The 25,343-nt window shown below is 40.3% G+C and overlaps 1 protein-coding gene across 5 annotated transcripts in view; it reads right to left on the bottom strand.

The window, feature by feature from the left end:
* PDGFD (platelet derived growth factor D) overlaps positions 1-25,343 on the bottom strand; it is a 136,347-nt gene that overhangs the window by 48,553 nt on the left and 62,451 nt on the right. For 2 of the 5 annotated variants that reach the window (XM_057399762.1, XM_057399764.1), the window contains exons 2-3: positions 7,234-7,438; positions 3,178-3,358 (exon numbers count right to left, since the gene is read on the bottom strand). In XM_057399762.1, coding sequence (XP_057255745.1) covers positions 3,178-3,358; positions 7,234-7,438 — 386 coding nt within the window. Of the gene's footprint in view, positions 1-2,462; positions 2,505-3,177; positions 3,359-7,233; positions 7,439-25,343 lie in introns of all 5 variants that reach the window. The other 3 variants (XM_057399760.1, XM_057399761.1, XM_057399763.1) reach the window with 3 other exon arrangements.

Genomic DNA, 25,343 nt, shown 5'->3' with positions numbered 1-25,343 from the left:
GGCAGGGAAGGATTTCAAAGCAAATCTGCACCTAAGGGAGGCTCATTCCTAATTGCTGTCCAGGGCTTGCTCAAGACCACTTTTGCTCTAGGTCTGTGAAGCTTGAAGGAAAAGACAATTTTTAAATAGGTTCAAGGGAGACATTTCTCTGTGTGGATACCCAGGCTAAGCTAACAAACTGCACAGTTACAAGTGAGCATTTGAATGTGAAGTACCTGCAGACACTAGCCACCAGCTGCACATGCTTACTAACTGCACTGCCACAAATAGACCAGAATAGGTGTGATATTTTCCAGCCATGTTAGGATACTTTTGATTCTTATTCAACTTGGGATAAGAAGTGGGGCACAGTCAACTCACTAATAAGCTCCTGGAGTCAGGTACATTTTGGAGCCCTCATCCTACACATGAGTCTTATAGCTTCAAGGGCGAAGAACGGATCAGGGACAGCAACAGTCAGCAGCATGTTGGATAGGCCCCTTCCCTCCAAAATCACGCTCACTGCTCCCCCTCTAGCCTTCCTAGTCCTTCAGCCCCACAGAGGAGAGGGCATAGCCAGAGGTGCTCATACACAGAGTATGCAGGGAGAGGAGGAGAAGGTGGAGGGAGCCAGCTGTGGCAAGCAAACGTTAAGCACTGCATTTAAGTGGTCAGACTTTATTTCACAGATCTTCTCCCTTGCCTATTGCCTCTTATCTTATACTGGAGCAGTTAATTACTCCCATGCATCTGTGTGACTTTCAACCTTATCCTGTTAAAGATCATGCTTGTGTTTTTCTCAGTCTAATTTTTCAGAGTCACTTTGAATTCTAATCCCACCATCCTGAGTGACTGAGCCCTTTCATCTTACATGGGTCAGTTAGTTTTGCATGCCTTGTTTCATAAGGGCAAACGTGATTTCCATGGACACAAGTCTAATTTATGTCTTCTTTAGAAAAATAATCCCTTTTTGTTTCTCTAAATTGAACTGAAATATGAAGTTAGTACAAAAACACCAGTAGATAATGAAGTATGCTTCTGCTAAGCTCTGTGGTGCCTCATTTGTGCCTCACGCAGAGTGCTGAAGTAAGTAAAAACTTGATCTGCATCAAATGAACTTAACTGACTTCCTTGAACTTATAAATGGGAAGGCCAGAGAGCAAGGCTGCAAGTCTGTTTGGCTGCATATGCCATCAGAAGAAATTCACCCAGCCATTCTGGCACCACGCTCAGAAGATGCATCTGATCAATAAACTCAAGTGAACTCTCCAAATCTCTTGCTTCCATTTTGCTTGGAAAATTTATTAGTCAGGTTCTGGTATACATGTAAACAACAGCTATGGAGAGGCAAACTCCATATATAAGAGGAATCATGGAAGTTAAAGATTTGCACATACCTTGTGCACCGTTTTCCAAGAAAGCCCCTAGAAGCAGCCTTGTTTTGGAGGAATTTACAAAGGAAAAAAAAAAAAAAGGCAATATAAAGGTCCTTCATTTCATCTTATACAAAATACCGTATGTTTTTGCCTGCTTCATTAATACTACCTGGTTTGCTGCCTAGAAAATGCACATTGAGTTCAACCTTCAGGGGTCAGCAGTGCTCAGCATATCTATGAACTGAACTCTAAGTGGCTGTGGGGACTATCGAATAAGGGCTGACTCTGATGAATATTAATTCTGCAGTTTTAGTAGAACTGTTTGGAATCTCAAGACTAGCTAAGCACATATCATCTCCCATCTCGCAAATGCCACTGCAGTTTTTTTTCTCAGAAATATAACAGTATTTCATTCAAACTGTGCTCTTGGAGATTATGCTTCTGAATAGATTTGCTAGACTGTAAAATTCTCTGTTTACTCATAGTTTTGAAATTAGATATATACAGTAGCCTTTTCTGAGCTTTCTAGTGCAGAAAGTACTGTGTGTTATGAGTGACAACATTCATTTCTGGAAAGCCTAATACTATCAGACTAGCTGTACACGGTCTGGAATAAAGCTTTCTAAATGCAGCCGAGTTTTTGTGGTTGCACTGAAATATGAGCAGTGTGAAAAGAGGCTGCTTTACTGTCTCATTTTTCAGCCCAGTGGTCTTTCATAGACTGTTCAACCTAAATTTTAGTTTTAGTAGATTACCTTGAAATCACAGTAAATTAGAGCTCAGGATTTACTCGCAGTGCAATGCCTTACTCTGCTAGAAGCCTAACAATTTAAATGCAAGGGAGCACAACCTTTATAGCTTTATAGCTGTCTTGACAATGTGCTGTTTATGGACTCTTTTTAGCATACATAGCCACGCATGCATGCAAAGCCAAGAGCCTGAAATGAAATGACTCAAACAATGAATCTCTCCTATTACAGCACTAACATTATTGCTATTCCAGGCTTTCTTAGTCTTGTTAAGTAACAGTGGATTGAATAAAAAGGGAATACGAAGTGTGATGGATATGAAAATATAATGATGACAGTACAATAAATTAATGCTTACCATTTCCTGGGTGTTTGCAAAATCTGCCTTTTTCGAGCTACACTGCACCAGAAGCATTATAATATCAATCAGGAGAATACAAACAAATATGTATTTCTATCAAAACCTACTTAAAGCAATAAGCATTCCTGCTTCCTGAAGACAAAACCAAAATGAAAACAGAGGAGGTTTTAATCTCATTGAAACAGTACACAATACACTGTTAATGCCACTGCATATAAAAAGAGGAATGTTTATATGTGGTTAAAAATACAGCCTGAGTCTTATCACAGTGTTTTGCATGTAGAATTTCATTGCATGTAGAATAAACTACTCTGCATCTAACTCAGAATCACAGACATAACCCCTCAAGGTATTTTTATTTGCCCTCAAATGAACACAAAAAAGGAGTTCACAGAGCAGCCATTTCTTTGCTATTTCTGTAGTACCTCTTAAAGAACTGGCAGTGCAATCTCAGTATAGAAAGTGTTGGTGCTTCTGAAACATGCTACTACTGTAAATCTTGGCCTGGACTTGACTTTATTTTATATTTAATGACAGGATATAAAAAAAACCTTTGATCTGTATCTGAACCACATTGCTGCTGGATTGAAAATACTTTCAGTCAATTAGTGTTTTCATCCAATATAGTTAGCGACACTAACAGTCTCCAAGTACCGATGCTCTTTTACACTACTATTTTTTTTCTCACCCATGACACAGTTAAGTGACTTACCACAAGGGAGTAACAAATCTTGAATCCAGGTTTAGCCACAAAGTAGTCATCAGATTTGAAGGTTATCTTTATATGATTTGTTCTTGATGTTATTCTTGGAGGTACTTCCTTGTGCCCACACCACCGTCCTCGTATAACTGTGCTGGTCTCCGATACATCTTCCACTTCCACAAAGTCATACCTGGGAACCAGTTTAAAGAATTAGCTTTTGCCAACTCTGGTTACAGAAGATGATTGCAATTAGACAGGAGCACAGCTAGAGACACAAAGACAACTGCCCCCCATTCTCCATTGCAAAACATCAGAACAAATACTACTAATGGTGGACATGCTCAAATGGATGATTTTTGGGCTCCTGGAATATGACAGTATTTTCTACCACATTAAAGTAGCAATGAGAGGCACTTGCATGTGCTTGGTGCACTGTAAGCATATACATTGCATTTCATGTGGTGGGTAAATAATACAGAGACCTGATAATATTATTTAAGGCAGGCTGCCCAAGCTGAGCAGCTGCAAGCACTTGTGAAGTTTCTGATATTGTCTCAGAGGGCTGGAGCTGAGCTGCCACTGTGCCCAGGAGCAAAGGTAGATGCTGGAAGGACACAGGGCAGTTCATGCCACTGAAAGGTGCTTTTTAGGAGTTTCTTTGTAGGTGGCATGGTGCTCCTGCTAGATGGTTTGGAAAGACAGTGGAAAAGGGCAGGCTGGCACACTGTGTGCCGTGGTGGGGACTCCTCTGCTGTTTGCATGGGTGCTGTCACAGGGTAAAAGCAACAGCATGTCTTGCCCTATGAAAGGTCACACCTTGGCCAGGCAGCCATGCCACAGTCTTGGTGTCCTGAGTCCAAAGAGGGCTCTGTCAAGAGCAGCAGACACTAAACCCCAGGGATGATGGGACACATAGATCACACTCACTGCCACAGTGTGCACATTTGCTTGCCTGGGTTGTTTATTGAGTTCATTTATGGAGCTGGAGAATAAGGAAGGCAAAGAATAAAGTCTTGATCTCACTCACCCTATGAGAAAAGCAGTCCCTCAATATCTGTGGAGATAGAATTAGGCCACACACATTGCAGCCGGCGAGAGAGAGGTGATGATAAGAGTGGACAGTTGATGGGGGCAATGAGAGATGAGGAGACCTGCCATCCTCACAGTACAGTTAAGATCTTTACCAGGAAAGGATTTTACTACCAAAACATGCGCTCCCTCCAAAGAGAGAGTTTAAGACTGTTAACCAGTTCTTACTAGCAATATGCTGCTCCCCACCCCTGGGTCTGCAGGCCAAGCGCCTGCCTCTCTGCCCAGTTGTGGGAGCTGAAGAGCTCTGTAAATAACAGACCTGCTTTTCTTTTTCTTCTGAGAGCCCACGTGAAAACCACAAAAGTACTGTGTGGCTTGAGAATATCAGTACTGCTGCTCTTATATTCACCAACCCCAAATTGCATAGAACAGAAAATAACAGATTTGCTTTAACCAAATCACTTAAATATGCCAGAACTCTGCTGAAGTATACATTTTTTGTAACACAGCAAAGTTTAGTTCCAGGCAGAGGTAAACTCATCTCAAGCTCTCTCCAGAGTCTTCTACTCCTTCCCTCATGGTATGGATATGGTACCAGAGCAGAGCTCTGCACTGCCTGCCCAGGGGCATCCACCATTGCCCTCAGGCAGCACAGCAGCCAGTGAATGCTGACTTTAGCACAAGGGGTTGCAGAGGCTTCAGAATAAGATGATAACCTTGTAGGCTTCGGGGAAAATTGTCCTCCCCACTCTTTGAGGCCATAAAGCAGACTAACTGCTAGGAAAAATGGGGCTTCCAGGGATTATTTCTGCTTTCAACGGCAGCAGCTTTGCTGCAATGATCGTGGAAGTAGGTACAATCTCGGCTGTTTCTGTGCATCCAAGGAGCCTCAGAGGCTGGGTGATTTAATTGCTTTTCAGAATCATCTCTTATCAAGTGCCTGTGGAAATGCTAGCAGCACTTCTAGAAAATTCTGTAAAACCTTGACTATTTCTTCTCCTTCTGAAACAGCTGCGCTAATGTATACCTTTTTACTCCTCAGTCTGAATGAATTTCAATCAGTTCAGTCTTAATAGTATGCAAATTAAAATAATTAGCATTAATGAAAAAAATGAAAGAAAACACTAAGAAGTTTCTGGAAGAAAAAAGTGTAAGGTCAAAAGCAAGTACAAAAGGAAGGTAAGGTGCAGAGATCCTGAATTACTTGTCCACTGTGCACAGTATTCAAGCACACGCTCAGCCCTCAGCGTTCATTTCAATTAAACACGCCTGGCTGTCTCTCTAAAGCAGCACTGCAGGGATTGTCAGGGACTGTAGCTGCAGAAAGGACCTAGTTTTGAGAAACATACTGAGCATTAGTGAAAAATCTTACTATGCACAGAGTACTTAACAGGCTTAAAGCCATCATGAGCTGTCTGTCCAAGAAAGTCCTCACTCTGGAAATAATACTATGCAAATAAAGGTCTTCCAGGAATGCCTGGGAAAGCTTTATTGCAGAAAAGAATGTGATATTTCTCCAGCTTCTACAGACACTATGGAAGGTCTCTGCTTCTCTCCGCATCCTAAATTTGCTGTTCTAGAAAAAAGACAGTCCCTAAATCTGTAATGCCAGTAACAGCTTGACTTCCCCTCACCATGCCACCACCTTCAATGGCTCTTGACAGAGAAGACTTAATCTTTTTTTTCCACAGTAAATTAGTCCTCAGTTTCAAAGTTGCAATGCTTTAAGGTCAGCCACAGTTTAGCTGCTATGTAAATATTAACAAGCCGCTTCTGTATGCATTAGGCTCCCAATCCGAGAGAGCGTTCACGGTGTTAAGAGGTAACTGTCATCACTGATTCTGCTGCTGATCTTGGACCAACAGTACCACAGCAGAGCAGCTGCTGCCAAGACCATCAAGGCAGAGGGAAGGACAGCCAGTTTCAGGCTGCATCCTTTTATTACTAAATGGAAAGCAAACCTGCAGAATTGGTTCTCTCTCCCAGTAACACAGAAAATTAACAAAGTAAAACAAGAAAAAAAAATCCATCCTGTAAAACCCTGCAGAGATACCAAATCTTATACATGCAAACTAATTGACAAAGAAGATAAGATAAGCAGAGGCTCTGTGTGCAGATATCCTAACAGCCCAGTTCTCTTCATAGATAAGGTGTAAGTAACAACATGATCAGGCAGGGAGCTGGAAGCTGAGACTCGAGCCTTTTATATAAGTAGCATCACAGCATTCTGCCTTTCAGAGTACACGGAAAGCCTGAGCCTGCTCTCTCCTGCATAACAGCTGAATAAAAGAAATGAAATATAAACAGAAAGGTTTTATACTGCTCCAGTGAGTGTTGGCAAGGTTCAGATCTGCGCTCTGCTAATGCAGAACAATTTATCCACCTGGGTTAATGAGCCAGATCAACTGAGTTTACAGTCATTTCTGCTTAAAATGGTAAAACAAAGCAACTGGGATATAGTAGATTATACTTAGATATATCAGTATGCAGAGTACACTGATGTTTGTGGACTTACATTTAATGGTTTTAAAAGAAACTATACCAGTGAAGTTTAACAATAAAGACATGTAATTTGAAGAACATAGTTATGTTTTTCAGTGTATTTTTATCTGTCTCTTACACCCCAATATAAACACCTACTTGCTCACACCTCCCACAGCCTTCCACCTACTGGAAAAGATGGTTCTTGCCTGGCTAAAACATAACAGAAGTGGACAGAGGACAAAATCCTGTTAAAGTAGTACCTGAGTTGTTAAGTAGCTGGATTTAAGTGCACAAGTACCTTGTGCTTAAAATATTATAGAAGGACCAAAACCTGCCAAAATGGCTTCAACTCCAGGACAGCTCAGTTTATTTATAAACTCAAAGACTGGTTTGGGTTGGAAGTGGCCCTCGGAGGTCTGTCCTCCAAGCAGGGCCATCCTAGACCCAGGCAGAAATACGCAGGTTTTGTTTTGCAGTCTCATGCCAGTGGCCACATCCTTAAGCTTGAATGCGGTGTTAAGGAGCCCTTTGCAAACTTCCACAACTCACCTGCAGATATCATTTTCAGGCTCCTCCAGTCCAAACTGATTATCAAAAGCCAGCTGGATCCTGGTGCTCTCAGGTGAGTGGAGCCGCCATGTCAGCAGGAGATTCCTGGGGTAACTGCTGGGGAAGCGAGGACTGTGGATGCAGCCGTTCCCTGCCACGCTGATGGTCTCTTCTTTTCGGTACAAGTCTGTGAGGTGATTGCTCTCTGTTAGTAGTCACAACTTGTAGAAATTAGTATGTTGTTCCAGTTACAGGAAGGCAAAAAACACAACAGTTTATAACACAGAACAAATTACTTGCATTTAAAGTCTATTAAAAGTTGGGTCTAGGAGCTGTTATTAAACAGGAAATAAAGTATTTTCTATTAATTCACCCCCATAAAAACAACAAGAAAACCAGTACTCAACTATATATATTTTTTATTTCATGATAAATATATCATTATTTTTCCGTTGATATTATGTATATATATATATATAATTTCATTCTCACCATTTTGGTTTTAAAGCCTAATTTTAACTTCAATAGAAGTGCAAGCTTGAGAGCAGTGTGAGACAGAGTGAAGTGACACGATAAAGGGCTCTTCTTCCCAGATTTGGTGCTCTGGGAAGAGATGCCCTCTCATCAAAAGCAGCAATAAAAGGCTAAAGGAAAGTGAGTTTGAGTGAGTCTAAGTTTGTTTGTTGTGCTTCAGTATTTCTTCACAGGTAATAGTTTTATTTTAATTATATGGTGTGAATAATTTGCTGTCGATGGGTCACATAAGCTATTCCATTCTTACAAGCGATGTAACCAATGAAGTCAGAAACTGTCCCACCATCTTCCTAACTTCAAGACAAATAGTCAAGTCTTTAATTAAAATTCCACAACTTCTACCTAAGCAAATACTCAATTGTTCCTGAATTTTACTTATACTGAGGTAAAGCAGTAAATCTCTGGCTCCAAAGATTACAGGAACTGTGGCAAGACCCAGCTCTCTGAAAGTCAAAATGTCTTCTCAGTTCCAACCTCGGACTTGCATTGTCCAGCTGTTACTGATACTGGAATTTGGCTCTCAGCATCAAAGAACTACAAATAACTATTTTTTGTGCACTGACAACTTTAGCACGGTAAAATTTTGCGAACCAGAAGACTCCAAGGCAACACGCAGATCACGGCCGGGTCCAGTTCCTAGTTAAGAAACTCAGACATGAGCCTCTACCTGTGAGGCAGCTGTGTTCCCCATGCAGCGTGCAGGGATCTAGGGCTCAGCTTGGTTACCAACAGAAAGATTTCTCACACCATTTAAGACACAGTCCTTCATGAGGACAGGGAGGCCTGGCAGCACATCCAGTAGCCCCCATGAAAGCTGTGCTGTCCTGTGGGCAAGCTGAGCCCCTTGTCAGCAGCCTGTGGGAGCTACCCCCGCACAAGTTCTGAGTCAGTCACAGCACTGCATCGACCAAATTTCTACTTAATATGGGAACTTTGCCACCTGCTTTCATGTAAACACCTGAACTCCTAATCTTAAACTGAGAATTGCCCCCAGTACTCTGCTGAATGTCAGGTCATCCTTCAGTTCCGCTACATGCAATAGATATATAAAACGGATGCTTTCTGCTGAATTTGGCTACTGAGGAAGAACAAATGGGAAGAAAACTTCTCCCACTAAGCCACTCTATGAACATTGGAAATAGAAATCTAAAGTAAGCAAACAGCCACAGCCATCTGTCTTGTAATCAAAGCTTGCTTTCTTAAAATAAAATCTTATGTTTGACTGAAGGTTTCTAAGCTCTTTATCCAAAAGAAATAGATTTGTTTCATAATGCTTATGGTAAACAGGAACCCAGAGAAATAGGACAAACTTCATGCTAAGTACATCTATTTTTCAGCTTGCGGTTCACTGTTTCCAGGCTGTAAATACCTCCCTGCACGTAGCTGTAAGCAAAGTGTGGCTGTGTGTCAACAGTTCATTGTTACTCTTCTGACAGGGTAATAATTCTAGCTCACAAGCAACCTGAAACTTAGAAGATAAAAGTCTGGGCTCCCTGTAAAAACTATATCCAAATATCTAATTGTGACATCTTTCTAAGACGTTTTCATTCAAGATTAAATGTTCTTATACCCTGAGACACCCTTTATAAGTGAATACAGCCCTAACTCCATATCTCACAAAAGAGCAAAACTACCCAGTTTTGGTTTATTCTGTTTTGACCAAACAACTGGAAATTCCAAGCATTGGAAATATGACAATTCAATGAAAACAAAGACCACCCACCTACTAGTTTTGCTGCAGTTTTCATCAGGAACACCTACACGCAAGTCTGGTTTCTATTTTCTTTTATTCCATTTTTTCCCACTAAGAAAAAAAACAGCACTAAAACCCCCAAAACACCTCTATTTCCCCCCCCCCCATCTGGAATGAAACGGAATGTCCAGCCAGCACTAATGATTTCCTACTGAAATGCTGAGGACCTTTGGACTCTGAAAACACCCAATGAGCCCAAGAGGACAAGGCATTTACCAGACTATGTCTAAAATATCCAAGAAAAGGGATAAAAATAAAACCATTCAATGATAGCAAATTTTGCACTTTTAAATGAAACAGCCATTCCCCAAGTCTGAACAAAAGTTACTGCAGTAAACCATGGCAGAATTTGGCCTATATTTGAGAGTACTTTGCTTTTCTTTCTTGGACAGGAAACTCTTGCCATTTTCCCACTATGAGCATGCATTTGACTATGTGGTTCAATGTGCTTCATGCTTCTGAGGGAAAGGCTCTCTTTGGGAAAGGCTCTCTTTCCCCAGACAGTCCTAGCACAGGTTTTACTCCGGAGTTGTTAGCTGCTGAGATTAGACTGCTAGGGACAGTATCTTTTAAATATGCTCATATATATACCCCCAAACAAAAGAAACTGTGCACTTTTCACAAGCTGAGAAAATATGCTAGCAGAATTCTTGTATCCCAAGAAGATAGGCTCTGTCAAAGCATTTCTTTTAAGTTAAATTCTGAATTCCACAGACCGGGGTGCTCTGTCAGCAAGTCAATCACAGCTGACCAAGCTCAGTTCTGAAATGTAATGGCTGGTGCAGCTCTGCAGTATCCAAGTTGAACAGGTAAATGGAGAAACAAAGCTGTACATGTTAAAAAGCTTAAAAATCAAAGCACAGCGACTTGCTATTTCTATTATGGTAAATACAGTAAAAAGTCATTATAGAGGAAAGGCTGAAGGGAAGCATGGGGAGACAAAGCTTAGTATAGTAAAGCAGTATTACAGTATGAAGATATGCCTTCTCCACAAAAGAAGAAGTATATTTGTCAAGAACGCACATAAATACTGTTTCTATAACTCACATAGGATGAAATGCAAAGCCACTCAGAGCCTTCACCTGACAGTGGAGTAGACTCTTCAGGAGCTCTGGTACAGCTTGATTCCCTCTTACCCTTTCCCCATGCACTAAATTACAACCTAGAGCCAGGTAGCCAGGACAGGAACCAAAAGCACTACTTTTCTATGGAGGTTTTCAGTGGGATTTTGCAGAGTTAACTGGTTTGGATAAACGTGGAAACACAGTCAACCCCAGCTTGGTCTCTGGAGGTTGGCCCTCATGAATCATCAAGCATCTGGGAAACAGTTCGAGGGGATGTGAGCAGCTCCTGTACTTCTCGTAGCAGCTAAGATGTAAGACTAAAATTACAAGACCTTTCCAAGCAGAAAAGCATTGTCCTCATCAGATACACTTGGGGAACTTGTGGAAACCAGATACTGGCCATGGGGAAAGTCAGGAAAAAAAAAACAAAACACTTGGGAAAAGATGTAGGCAAAGGAAAAGGCAGTGCCCCTTTCAAGGCAATGCTGCCAAGCAGTACAATGCAGCATTACAGTATCCTGAATGTCACTCGTTAACTGTTTTCCATACTGCTTTATGGGAGTAAATAAAAGATGACAGTGGGTAATACACTGCCTGTCACATTTACTAAAAAGCATATAATATCATTTCACAAGGAATAAAAGTAGATGTTAAGTCATAAGGCAAAAAGGCCATTTAAGCAATACACAGAAGGAGGATATTCTACATGGCAGGTGTTACAAAGACATCCCTGCACTGGGGGAGGGAAACCACCTCATAAGGAAGATGAGTGGAAGGAACCTGGGAGACATCCTTCACAGTGAGGCAATTCCCTGCAGAGAGTCTGAACTGCCTGGGAAGCAGCTTGCTCTATATTTTATTTATCTGTACTAATCTCTCTTTTCTTCTTAATTCTTTCCCAACCACTAATTTTAAACATAGTGGTATACATGATAGTCCAGCTGTCCATGTTAGAGGAGCTTCCATTTAAGTGCTCAAAGCAGCTGCATTTTCAGAAGTGTTTGCCTTCTTCCCCCTTCACAGAAGGCAGCTGGGTGTCAGCACTGGAGCTGGGAAGTCCAGCTCAATAGTCAGCAAAATACTGATTGTCTCAAGTCTCCCCAGTGTGGGTGCCCAGCAGATCCATTATTTCTCCTTTCCAGCTAGGGCATGTTCTCCTAATGCCATGTTGCATGAACAGCAAGATTCAGAAACACAAATTTCATCCTGTTCGCTCTGGATGCCCGCATTTCCTTGCAAGCTTCAGCAACCTATTGACACATTCTTGTTAAAGATAATCCCAGTCATGACATGCTTACTGCAGAAAGAAGTTCACTTTTACTGTCACCATCCAGTAGACAATGAATTCCTTCACTAAAATAAAAAAAAAAAAAAAAGGCAATTACTGCTTGCTAATAGCTAATCTGACATCTCTTCTTGGATATCTATTGAGGAAGAAGAGTTTATAAGTTTCAATTCCTTCAGAAAGAAGAAGAATTCAGAGAATGACCTTGACTAAGGACCTAACCAATGATATGGCATATTTAGTTCAACTTTTCTAAGTTTTCTGGAATTTCAGCCACATTTCCTAAGGTATCCTGTGTACAAGTTTGCTTCTGTCTTTATTCCACTTGTGGAAGTGGTTTGGCCAATGTAAACAACTTTGATACAGTGGCAGAGGCTGAAAAGATACCATATTCTGACATGTTTTATGACAAGAAATATGCCCTCTTAAACCCCATGGAATGTAACCTGATGAGCTCATCCTCTGTTACAGCTGAGGAGAGAGTTGCTAAAAACCATGTGAAGTTCATTTTACCACTTGTGAAACTATTTGTTCTTTCAGGAAAGGACCTTGGGAGTTTGCATGTGGGAGTTTTCTAGATACAACCGTCCACCCCCAAGGCCTCTCTCTTTGAAACAAATACAGCAGTTAATGGTTTGCCACCAGTTTTTAAACAAATAAGACAACCTTCAGGGCGAATAATAGGTCTTCAGTGCCTTCAGTTGAAAATTAGCCTCATCTAAATAGCTGAATTCACAGAGTGAGACACAAAGAACAGTAAAACGTTTTTGAATCAAAGCCACAAATCAGTTCATCTCAGGGACAGGCATGCCAAACAAGCTGTATTTATGGCAGCATGTTCAGATATTCACTGGATTTTTCTTTTTTTTTTTTTTTTATTCCCCCACCCTTCAGCAATAAGGAGAAACTTTATTTGTTATCCATAAGGTTTCATATAAATCAGAGGAAAAATGACAGAGTTCATGGTCAAAATAGCGCATCCCATAGCTAGTCACAGCTTGTTGGAAAGATATAAAACTGTTAGGTCATTTACCTTGTTTTGTTGGTTTTTTTTAAGTGAATATAAACAATCAAGTGAACCCTAGTCAGTGAACACAACATCACAATTCTGCTCTCTAATTAAGAAAATAATACTATATGCTAGTACCAGTCTTAGACATCTCTTTCCTTTTAAAGACAGAAGCCTAACACACCTAAGTCAGCTCTGCTCCCACCATGATTCACCAGGTTTCCAAGAAGGCAGACCAAGGGAGGCAAAGAGTTGGGATTGCCAACAATGAGATGGGAATTGAACAACCCTGGCCAGACTAAAAACTGTAAACTGCCTGTTACAGGGGCAATAAGCTGAGAAAACAGTCATCCTGGTATAAGAATGCATATGTAAGAGTATTATTGGGCCAGTGGATCCAGTCCAAGGCATTACTTCAGGTTTATTTCAGCTTTATACAACTTGAATAGCCCTGTTTATTTCAAAGGCAAATGAACTTATAGTTAAACTCATACTTAAGGAGTTTGCTGGATCAAGACGCAAATAAGAATAGCATTTTAACATCACCCTATGTGTCACTTATCACTCAGCAACCGAGTAATTCAGAAGTGACCCAAACCCCACTGGAGTTGATGAAAGACTCAGTTTGGTTGGCTTGCCACTGAATTTAAAAGAAGCAGTTCCAGGTACCTGCTCCTCTTATCAACAGGCCCTTTCTTTTTATCAGAAGCATGAAACATGAGTTTAAATCCAAAACATGACTTGTCACTGAGGCCATATCAAACGATGCTGTGTGCCTGTTCAGCCAAATTCAGATCTTGCAAGCACGCACTCGTCCCCGAGCCCCTGAGGTGTGTGGAGATTTTTGCTAGAAGAAAATGTTTTATATCTATGTAGGATGTATCAAAGCAATGAAAAATTGAGTTGTAGTTGAAAGAAGCAGAATACCAGCACAGAAGGTATCAAAGAATGAAAAAAAAAAACAAAACAGCCATCTAAAATTCTATTCAGAGCCATCATCCATTTCATACCAGAATGGTTAATAGTCTGCCTGTGCTTCTGTGCAGAGCAACCCCACGAGCCTTGGCGTTACACAGTCAATCTGTAGTTGCACAGGACAGCATCCAAGACCACTCATGAGAACATCAAGTGGGTAATTGATAAGGAAGTCCAGGAATATAATTCATAGAGCCTGCTACAGTGCTTCTTGCCATAATAAGAATTACTTTATTTGCATTTAATAATATTATATGTACTCTGGAATGTTCAGTTTTATCTTCATTTGAAATGCAGTACTATAGAAACAGTCCTGAAATGAACAACAGGATGGACTGCATTTTGGTGGGATGAAGGTTGTGACTCTCCTTTGTCCCCTATGGAGGGTGCCCTGCTCCAACTACCATAGATGAATATTGAGAAAACAATTTCTTACATATTTTTATGGGGATATTAAACTCTGTGATGTTTACTTTTTGCAATGACTTGTATTATTTTGCTTTTATTTGACTTCTTTTTCTTCCTACATGAAAGAATATGCTGCATGTCTTACTTTAAAGCAAAAGTGTCTATAGAAAAGTAACATATGCTAGCCCAACATGTAAAAACTTTGTTAACTGATAGTTCCTTCATGGCTGGTAGTGTTGCAATGCATCTCTCTTGGACTCTTAAACCAACAACAAACTGAATGTATTTTTCTCTTGGAATTCCATAATTAAATATGAAAAAGGAAAATGTGTATATCAAGAATGTGCAGCTCTAATGATGTGGAGTAAGACTAATGCAAATAACCCCATAATCATGCAAATAAAAATACATAAAACATTGAGAAACCATGTGAAAAAGCAAAGAGGGAAATGACTCTCCTGGTGTTACGAGGAGCTTAAGGAAAACCTTGTAACTGGAGCAGAAGTTTGCAGTGAGTGTTGATTCGGAGAAGGCTGGTCCATAATGAACTTGTGTAGCAAGATGATGCAAACTACAGACACAATTGCTATTAAGCATTAATATCAACACTGGATTTTGGCTCACATTGTTTTGCAAAGAACTAATGCACTGTGGACTTAGGCACTCCAAATTTTCCTGTTTAAGGCAGTGGCTTCAGGTAAACTGTGGAAGCTTCCTTCAAATCCTCAGGACGTAATGAAAATATACTCTGTTCTTATTTTCCCTTCATTTTTTTTTTTCCAAAGGAAGGACTTTTTTGCCTCAGAAGCATGGCTCAAAAGAAAATTTGGTTCAAGATACTGTTTCAGAAACTGTTTCAGTCAAGCAGTCCTAAGACTCAACAAGATGTGAAATTTCCTTAAAGAGAGAAAAATGTCAATAAAAGGAAAAAGAAAATGTAGTCAAAGGGGGAAAGGCTTCTCATGTTAAACATATTGTAGCAGGCAAACAAGCAACTGCTGAGTGGAAGGTCATACATTAGAACATTAGGCAGTAAAAGGAGAAGCTGTTTCAAAAGACAAATCAAGGCAATTTTCTCTTGTAATGTGAGTTTCCTTACCCTCTATGTCAGTGTTGAAGATGCAAAATCTCTGGAAGGGACTGAAAGGTCACTTCTTATAATGGAAATTCTGGCAATAGTATTTGTTTCCTTGGACTGAGTTTGCCATGGGCATGCTTTTATTCTCTTAAGGTCCATATATCAACTGATTGTACAAAGATAAAAGCTTGTGGGTATATTTGTCCCTTTAAACCAGGTGCATTAAAGACCTAAGTAACTAGAAGTTACCCAGATCTTTAAAAAAGAAAAAAGGCAGATCTCACTGTATTAAAATATGATTGTCTGTACTCATTTCCTTTATCTGTACTAGTCTAACAGGCTAAATCTCTTCCAAGGAAATAACAGCCTGTGTTGTGATTCTTCTATTTGCTTGAGACAATTCAGACCAGTTCTGCCTCCTCTCAAGGATGAGTTTTGGATGCTGTTTCAAAGATGGGTTGTCCATTTTCCAATAAAAGGTTAGAGGTAAAATGCAGAAGCAGTTCTTGGAGCAGGGACCAGAACCCATGACTTAGTCACAAAGTAAATATCCAGCAGCATTTCTCTTTTCTGTTCCAAGGCACACTGTCCTGGGGCTCTGACAGTTTAGACCAGAGAACACCATGGCTCCCTTTTCGCCCCTATGCCTCAGGGTTGTTGTTTTTTTTTTTCTGCTGGAAACTACAGCACTGGGGCCAAGAGGGTAGCACACACTGAGGTCTTTTCCCAGCATGGAGGTAGAAGACAAGCAGGGCCAAAGGGACAGCTTTCTGTCATTTAGATAAAACCCCTGTGTTAATAAACATTTTCCCAGTCTGGAAAGTGATTTAAGTTGTACATACTGAAAGTACTCAGTACTTTAAGTGCAGAGGTTCCTTCCTGTAAGTGCTTAGGATTTTCCCCGGAGGTTTGGCATCAGAACACTGCAGAGCTGTCATGTGGACAGACACTGCAATTTAACAAAGTTTCCAAGCACATTCATAAAATTCTTGGCTGTGGCCTTCTTTTACTGTTATGATCTTGCACCAAAGAATCATCTAGAGATTTCCTTAGTCCTGCAGAAAAGAACAAAACTACATGGGGTGAAAGAGCGGGAGAGCTCATTCACTGTCAGTATATGACTGGTGGCTGGGATGATATTGATATACATCAGCACAGCCCACCAGCTCAGATGCTGCCATGTCACATGCAGCAGCAATCTCTCACACCAGTACAGCCACATCCTGATCACTGTAAGTTGAAACCAAAATTGGAAATAGTGCTGGCTCCAAAGGCTCGATTTACACACCCCAGCTTCCTAAGTCCTTTCTGGAAAAACAGCTGTTCGGCTGTTTACCAAGAGGAAGTGATTGGAAACATCCTTTCTAGGCTGTGTGTGTGGGGGGGGTGTTCACGAAAAAAACGAAGAGCCTAAGATGTAGTGGAGCTAAGCCACAACTCAAGCCCACCTTGTACTGCTGCCCCATTCAGTCCCTGCTGCAACCATCCCACCTGGATGCCTCATTGGTTTTACTCCCTGTGTGAACCTAACATGTTCATCATCAATTTTGTGGTGGTTGGAGATTCTGATCAATGTTGTGTGGTGCACTATAGAACACAAGAGAGATAACCTCTCCACTGAAAAGTTTACACTTTACAAGATAAAGGATGGAAGAACAGAGAAATGCTATTTATATTGTTCAGCAAACCAGTGGCAGGACAAAGAATTAAATATATATTTCTAGATTTCTATTCCAAAGCCCTTATTGGGCAATGCCCTTAGAAAACAAACAGGTTTTGCTTTTTACCCAGAAGCTCCTTAAATGGAATGGGGAAACTGCAAATAATAATAACAATAATGATAATAATAATAATAGGCAAGCAGTAGGTTACTTTCTCCTTTTCTAGCAAATTAGGTGCCAATAAAATGAAGATGTGCATGGAGGTCCTCTTCTTGACAGAAAGGTTTTCTGTCCTTTTTACCTATTAAATAAATTTCACCTCACACACTTGTAGCTACAAAACGTGTGATCAAAGCAGGACTGGGACTCGGCTGCACATGTTCCCAAATCTTTTGTAATACGTTTCACTACTTTTAGGCTTGTAAGTTAGAACCACAACAAATACTGCATGAGCAGATGAAAACACACTGAAACCTGTGTGGAGGAAATGATATTCAGAACTCTGCAAAGACTCCACGGGGAGCAGACATTATGTATCTTTATGTTCTGAACAGAGCTGAGTACACTGTTGGCAAATCAAGAAGTAATTAAATAATCCTTCACTTTCATGGGCCTTCGATGAACTCTCACTTTTAAACGAAAAACTGGAGTCCCCTGTGTAATCTCACTGGAGGCAAAACCAGACTTGAGAGTTGTCCTCTGACCGTGGGTTCACTGAAAGGTCTGACACAAGAAGAACGGCGCAGTTACAATGACAAATTCAGCCACCTTCCGCTCCCGATCTCGCCAGCAGCACATTTCACTCCTCTAGCTTTCAGAAGACACAGGGTACAATGTAACATTAACCAACAGGAGCCTTCAGCACCCCCTCACCTTAAAGCTTCCAGAGCAAAGGTAGTGAACCAGCCAAACTAGGTTTGCCCCTACCTTGCTAAAGCCTAGTGCTGTGGAGAAATACCGGCAGGTGTCAGGGCAGAGGATTTAAGGGAGAAATCACAGGCTGTGCCTTACTGCTCCTGAAGCACACAACGGTGGTATGCATGTGGTTGGACACCAGATGTGACTTTGATGCCTGGCTCAGGCATAACCAGAGTAGGTCTGTGGGAGCATGTGAAGACCAATCCCAAGCCACCAAGCCTTATAGGCTGCGAGTAGCCCTGTGGTGAGAAGGTCTACTCTATATCTGTGTTGCCGCGAAGTCAAAGGGGACTATTTCACTGCTGTCTCACCCCAGCTCTGTGCTGGTATTGATGTTGTACATCTAGATGAACGTCACATGCTGAGGTCCTGTTCCCTAGAAAGGCACAGCTGCATGTTGACTATTTAACAAAGCTCTGACCAGCTGTTTTGGCGGAAGAGGAACCTGATAAGAAGTTTATGTGACTGAGATAGAAAGGGTGAGAAAGTCCAATAAGCACAGTACTCTCACATCATTTCATGAACACTCTGTACAAGAGCTATCGAATGGAGATGGGGACCCACAGCGCCATTTCCGAGGAAAATGTTTTTTGACACTAATGCTTGAAATGAAGAAGGCTACCTTGGCACTCTTTGGACTACCCAAACAAATTACTTATTCAGTCACCTTTTTTTTTTTTTTTTTCCTAATTTCATGACATCTAGGGTTAAAGTCCAGTAATAAAAAAGAAATAAGCATCTCTACTCAGAACAGGAATAGAATATATGATGTCAGCATGGGTTTTTTTGTTAGCTTTAGCAACCTTGAGCCAGTTATTACCAAATATGGCACCAAGAAAAGAAAAATAAATTCACCATAGTACTGCCTAAAACTATGCTTTGATCAGTTTCCATTAAAAAAAAAAAGAAGAGAAATATTCAATGTTCCTTTATTCCACTTAAAGCTCAGAAAGTTACATGCCACTTCACTCTTGCCAGGTTGAAATCTTGCCCAAAAGAGAAAAAATGTTAAAAAGTCCATGTGTTTGACATGAAAAAGGAACGCAAAAAATTCAGCTTGGCAGAACAAAAATGAAAATAGGATTAATGACAAATTTGGTGTCAAAATTGTATTTTTCTGATTTGTATTTGTTGGAAAGAATGCCAGAGACTTGTTTTCATTGTTGTTTGTTTGCACTTCCAACCTGCTTCAGTCATTCCTACTGAGTTTATCTCAGTCTTTTCCATGGAAACCATGGAATAATAGTCCATCACAGGATAAAATTTTAAACCTTTCTTGATTTAGAGACTTCAGAAATCCTAATTTACAGCAAACATCCAAGAGTACTCAGTAAGATGGAATGGCAATGACCATTTTTGGATTCCCTAGGGTGAAATGTTCTGGTTTTCTTTATAGCTTAGACTGTAACTAAGAAAATACCACAACAATGACCTTGAATGTCTTCTAGTATAAATTATAATTAAATAATTGACATCTTTGGTAAATAACAGCTGCACTGTGTGTTACTAAAATCAGTTGTGAGCAGTGTTAAGAAGCACTGCTGTCCTACCAGTTGCTTGGCTCTGTATTGAATTACCTGATTTAAAGCAGTTACTCTTTTTGCATTCTCAGGGTGCTCCTCATCTCAGTATCTCATCTTTCTCATACATTCACTTTTAATTTGTTACTAAAACAAACTTCCTACATTGCAAGCCTCATGAGCTTTCAGAGCCACCATTCTAGCTGCTCTCCCCAAAAGCATCATAGGTTACGGATAGAATGGAGCATGCTATGGCATGTGCTGCCTGCATCCACTCTCTGAATTACAGGTCCATACATACTTTTTAAATCCACACTGACATGAGCAAACACTACCAAGATTTGTGCAGCAAATATTTGGCAAGGAGAAGGTGGTCCTCCCTTCTTCCCTCCATCCCTGCCCTGGTGCAGCAGGGTTAGTGCTGGCACGCGCTGGCAGAAGGCACATTCCCCAAAAGCAACAGGAAAACCTAAAATGCCAGGAGACCCACAGGTTGCAGCCTGCTAAGGGTTTGTCTGATACACAGCTGCAAGATAAAAGCCTTGAGTCTTCCTGATTCATTCACTTTAATTAAGGGACTGCTAATCCCCCACCTGCCAATTCAAGTCTACCCATATACATATTTACTTTGTTATTTCATACATAAAGCTTTAAACAAAATGCCTTTCTTTTTCTTTTCTCCTACTTTTTAATGGATGCAGAGAACCCTTCTGTCAAGAAAGAAACAAATGCTCCACTAAACCCATCTCAATGGACAATTTTGTTTTTTTCAATGCAGCATTTAAGTAATAAAGAAAGAATAAACATAAAATTCTCCTAAGAAATAAAATGAAAACACCTTTAAAAACATGTCTCAGGCATATTAGGATGCTAATAAAGTCAGATGAGACATTTACAGACAAAGCTTGTTCACCAAATCCATTTTCATAAAGGAGTAAGACAACCTGGACCCAGATCACTTGCTTGTGTAAATCAGCAACATCCTTAGAGTGTTCACAGCTATTTACACCAGCTGAGGATCTGACCAGAGCTGCAGATGAAAAGGAGAAAACTCTAAAGCAAGTTGCAGAATCTGAGAAGGAGCAGGAGCAGTAAACACCCAGTGCAGTGAAACACTGAACTCCTGAGAAATTCAATTAAATCAGCTTATAGTGATATGAGGACGTGGCTGGTCTCTTCTCTCAAGTAACAAGAGATAGGACAAGAGGAAACATCCTCAAGCTGCATTAGAGGAGGTTTAGACTGGATATCAGGAAAAATTCCTACACCACAGGGGTTGTCAAATATTGGAACAGGCTACCCAGGGAAGTGGTGGAATCACCATCCCTGGAAGTCTTCAAAAAATGTGTAGGTGAGGCCCTTAGTGGCATGGTTTAGCTGTGGACTTGGCAGTTCTGGGACTGGACTTGATGATCTTAAAGGTCTTTTCCAACCTAGTTGATTCTATGATTCTGTGATCGGGGGAAATCCACAGTGTGTCTATCTGACCTATTATTTATAGTTGAAGAAATAATGGATGTTTTTCATTCACAGGTTGAATTGGTGAGGGGAAGATTCCTATTTATATCAACATGGGATTAAATGTTTGATCCAAAGGAAAACATTTTATTTCCATGTATTACTAAACAAATATTAAAAGATAACATGGCAATCATTTTTGTCATTTCTGAATTATCTGCTGGACACAAAAGCAGTAGTTGAATTCAGCCAAATTTGTGAATTTCATTCACCTACTTTTATCAAGTTCAGTGTGGTTATGATTTGCTGGGGCCAGTGAGGTACCCTTGAAAGTCTCACCCACTTGTAGTGGAGACTCTAGTATGATTCAGGAAACCAGTGCTAATCGGTATTGTTCGGATGACTAAAACTGAGCTGGTCTGATTTATGGTCCTGGAGCTGGGGCTGAGCAGCAAGCACACAGTGAAGGCAGCTGCCCTTCAGCCAGCAGGAGCAAGACCCCTGAGCTCCTTGCCACTACTAGAGAACAAAGGAAAACACTAAGCCCTTAACCAGAACACAGTCATCAGTGACTTCACCCAGGCAACATAATTCCTGTTATGTTTTCTCCTTTCCTAGTCACACCTTTTGAACAAAATTGTTGTTACTGCACACAGAGGTAGAATGCAGATGTTGAAGTAAGAGTATGACATTAAAATGCATAGTTTACCATTTATAAAATTACTCAGATGCTATCCCATTTGTGATTTTTTTTTTAAACTAATATAATATTAGCATTGTGTCATTGTGCTCCTGACACAAACACATAGTTTCAGGTTCTTAATTTAAAATTCACCTAAAATCTTGTTGATAGCAGATTCCTGGGCATGGTGTTTGATTTTGTGTTGGTTTCATTTTTTTTGTCTCCCCCCCCTTGAATCATCTGAAATATTTCCATGTGGCCATAAAAAGACTGCATTTAAGAAGCAAGTCCTGAAAGGAATGCCAAGTAGTCATTAAAAGCCTATGAATCAATTAGATATGTGCTGAGTTCTTCACATTCTCCAAATACAGGTTGCTGTTTATGTCAAGATGCAGAATTATCAGTCTTTGTGTACTATAAAAATTAGTCAGGAAATCCAAGAGCAGAAGGAGTCAGCATAAAAAAGAGTCTGGATGAGCTTGTTCTATAAAAGCCCATTGGCAAGAGCACTTTTTTAAAAGGAATACTGAAGGACAAAAAGTCAAGCCAATTGCAGGCTTGAATCAAGATAAATAATGAAGAGAAATTAAAAAAATGGGTATTTATTTTCTTAGTGGAGAATGTACAGCATGGATCTAGGGATTCATTTTTTTTTTGTCCCCCAGGAAGACAAGTACTCACAAGCCGGGCTAACTGTTAGAGAGGAAAATGTTTGCAGAGAATGACTTTCTACCAGAACATAATGCATGGCTGATTACAAGGAAGTCTGCAGTCTGTGTTTTCTCTCAGAAACTAAAGCAAGAGGCAAAGACTGTCAAACCATCTGACGTTACCATAAATATCTAAGGTTAGTGGAAGGAATTAAATGTAGTATTACTCTCGAGCTTCAATAGTGGCAAATAAGAAAAGGGAGCTTTCTTGGCTGCTGGGAAAGACAAGAGACATTGTTAGAGCTATAAATTATTGGCATTATCATAGTAGCAGCAATATTGTTAGTATACAGTAACTTCCAGCAGACAAAGATCAAAGCTCTGTTATGGCAGGTGTTGACAAATATGATGGGATACAAACTGTAGTCATAGGAGGCTATGTATTGAACAAGTATTACCAAGGGAATCTAAATTATCTTGGGATTCAGACAAAGTTCACATTTAAGAGGGCCTGGACACTGGATTGCTTTATCAGGAGAGCCAATACATTTGTCATTACTCATATCTGCTGTACCCCAAATTGTGCCTACATCCAAAAATACCAGTTGGACACTGTGTCTGTACTACAGTTCTGGCAGAATAGTAGTCCTGAACTTCACCAGCACACTCCTTAAAACTTCCGCCTCTCTTCTCATATGCCCAAGATCCTGGAAGCACCGTACCTTCTGCAGGGCTGTATTCTTCATGTTCTGCCACAGCCCACATCCAGGAGGTCCCACACGCAGACTGACTTACCCCTGATCCCACATTTGTAAGATTTAGTAGGTATCTTCTAGCAGATTACAACAGCTTTTCATCAGGCATGCCACGGAGCACTGTGTACTGTGACAGAAGTCAAAATATTGACAGTTTGAATTTCTGTGCATGCAGAATTATATATTCACAGACATTTTTTGAGTATCTGCATACACAGCTAAGACATTTCTGCATGAATGCCTCTGGTGATTTTTTCTCCCTAATTGACTACATCCATGATTAAATTATAAAAGTTTTCTACATAGCTTTCTTAATAGTGAGACTGATTAGTAGAAGAATATGATTTACTCCCATTACTTGAAAAATCTCTCTTACTGAAAGTAAATACTTATTTAAGAAACCGTAAACATTGCTTCATTCAGAATCAAAGCTACTTCAGCTAATTCTTTTGTAAAAACTATAGAAAGAAGCAAGGCAGAAAGGGCACTGTTATTGCACAGAACCTGCTCACAGCACAAGTAGTTTTCTTTTTCACAGGAATTAATACAATTATCAGAATAGGCCTGGATCTCAATATGTTTTATTATCTTCCTCGCTGGCATTGCTAGCATGAATAAAAGTAACCAAGCAGACAGACACTGAAAAAATATTAAACCATAATCAAGTTGCAATTAGTTATTATGAAAGGCTCCCTTGTTATAATATCCTTTATTCTAGATCCTGCTTGTCATTAAAAAGGGAATTGATTATTACAGAAGACACCCAGGGGCTTAAGCTCATTCTGAATGAAAAATAGAAATCTGGAGAGAAAAGCCCCCACTGTTCTTGCCAAGCAGAATTAGGGGAGGATGGCATCTGTGGATGTTCATGTAGCCTGTCTTTTAGGGAGTGATCTTATTCTCCTTGAAGCTGTATTAGTTTCATCTTTAACAGGATTGGGCTCAAGTTTTTCATTCATGCTGGATTTTGCTTCTGTGCTTTTTTTCTGCCCATCCTTTTTCACGGTTGGGAAAGATTTAAACCATATAAACAGATGGGATTTTGCTACACTAGTTAACACGTTGATCAATCACATCATCTGCTGTGTGAGCCATCCTTCCCCCCCTCCTTCCACAAACGCACAAAGAAAACCACCAGACTGTTTGTGTATCATTGGTCATGATGATAGGCAACACATTTCTCAGTTTGTTCCCCCCTTCAAAGATATAAAGGTCTACACAGGGTTTTTGCACCTAACTTAACCATAGACAAAATTCTTAGGAAAAAACCCAAACCTGTCTCTGGTTTCTGCTGTGCAATGTTTAAGATCTAGGACATATGTGCCCACAGCTTCTTGGAAGTCTTCCCCTGGGGTTGGCAAAGGATCATGTCAAAACTGCCTGAGGACACCTTCAGTGAAGAGATGTCTCTTTGTAACATGGCTGTTGCTTCTAAAATGTGTTATGGCAGTGAGTTGTAGTCCTCAGGATTCAAGGCATTTCCTGAGCTAGGCACCATATGGTTATGCAAAAGCCTGCTGCAAAAGCTGCCGTGATGACAACAGGCAGGACAGGAAAAGAAGTGGAGAAGGAGCACAAAAACAAGATCACTGCAACAATGGTAAGTGATAAGAGAATATATGAAAAGCAATAGTCACTGCACATTCACATTCATTACAAACTATATTTCAAATGTTTGCCAGTAGAAAAACGCTATGTGGTGTGAAGATAGAAAATTTTGCAAGAAAAGGTTTGTTGGTTGTTTTCTTTTTTTAATTAGACTAGCTGAATTGGCTTTAGAAAAAACCAAACACCTTTGGGCACTAAGCATTTTCATCAGTTCTTTTTTCTTTGTGGCTGAGCCCCATTGGTGAAGTTTAGATGTTGATTTTTTGAGGCCTCACTTCTTATGCAGGACTCAGGAGTGCAGGAAGGACAGGTTAAATATATTCTCCAGACTACTGGGACCAGAGCTGGCCTCCTGGAAATGAACACCTTGAAGAAAATGGAGAAAGGCCAAAGCATTTCTGATTTAAACAGAGGACTTCCTTCTTGCTTGCAAATTAAATGTTAGGGCTGGAAACTCATATATTGAATCATACCTTATTTATTCCAAGCACTTTCTAGGAGCAACTAACACACATAGATTGTGAAGTTCTTCTAGCATCTGTGATACTATCCAGTAAAGATGCTTAGGAAAGACATGACACTCTTCTCAGCCTTAAAAGATGTCTAAGAAAAGCAGACTTTAATTCCAAATTGCATGCAGAGCACATGTGGAAGCAAAATCAGTGTTTGGCCAAACAGATCAAGGAAAACAACTCCTTGTCAAAGTAACTGTATTTTTCAGACTCCTATGTGCCCTGTTCAAATGCTACACA

Source organism: Pezoporus wallicus, unplaced genomic scaffold (genome assembly GCF_028554395.1).
Source record: "Pezoporus wallicus isolate ANWC-B61680 ecotype Strahan unplaced genomic scaffold, APGP_CSIRO_Pwel_v1 scaffold_6446, whole genome shotgun sequence".
Classification (NCBI taxonomy): Eukaryota; Metazoa; Chordata; class Aves; order Psittaciformes; family Psittacidae; genus Pezoporus; species Pezoporus wallicus.
Note: the sequence above shows the minus strand (reverse complement) of the source record. Positions and strands in the feature narration are given on the sequence as shown.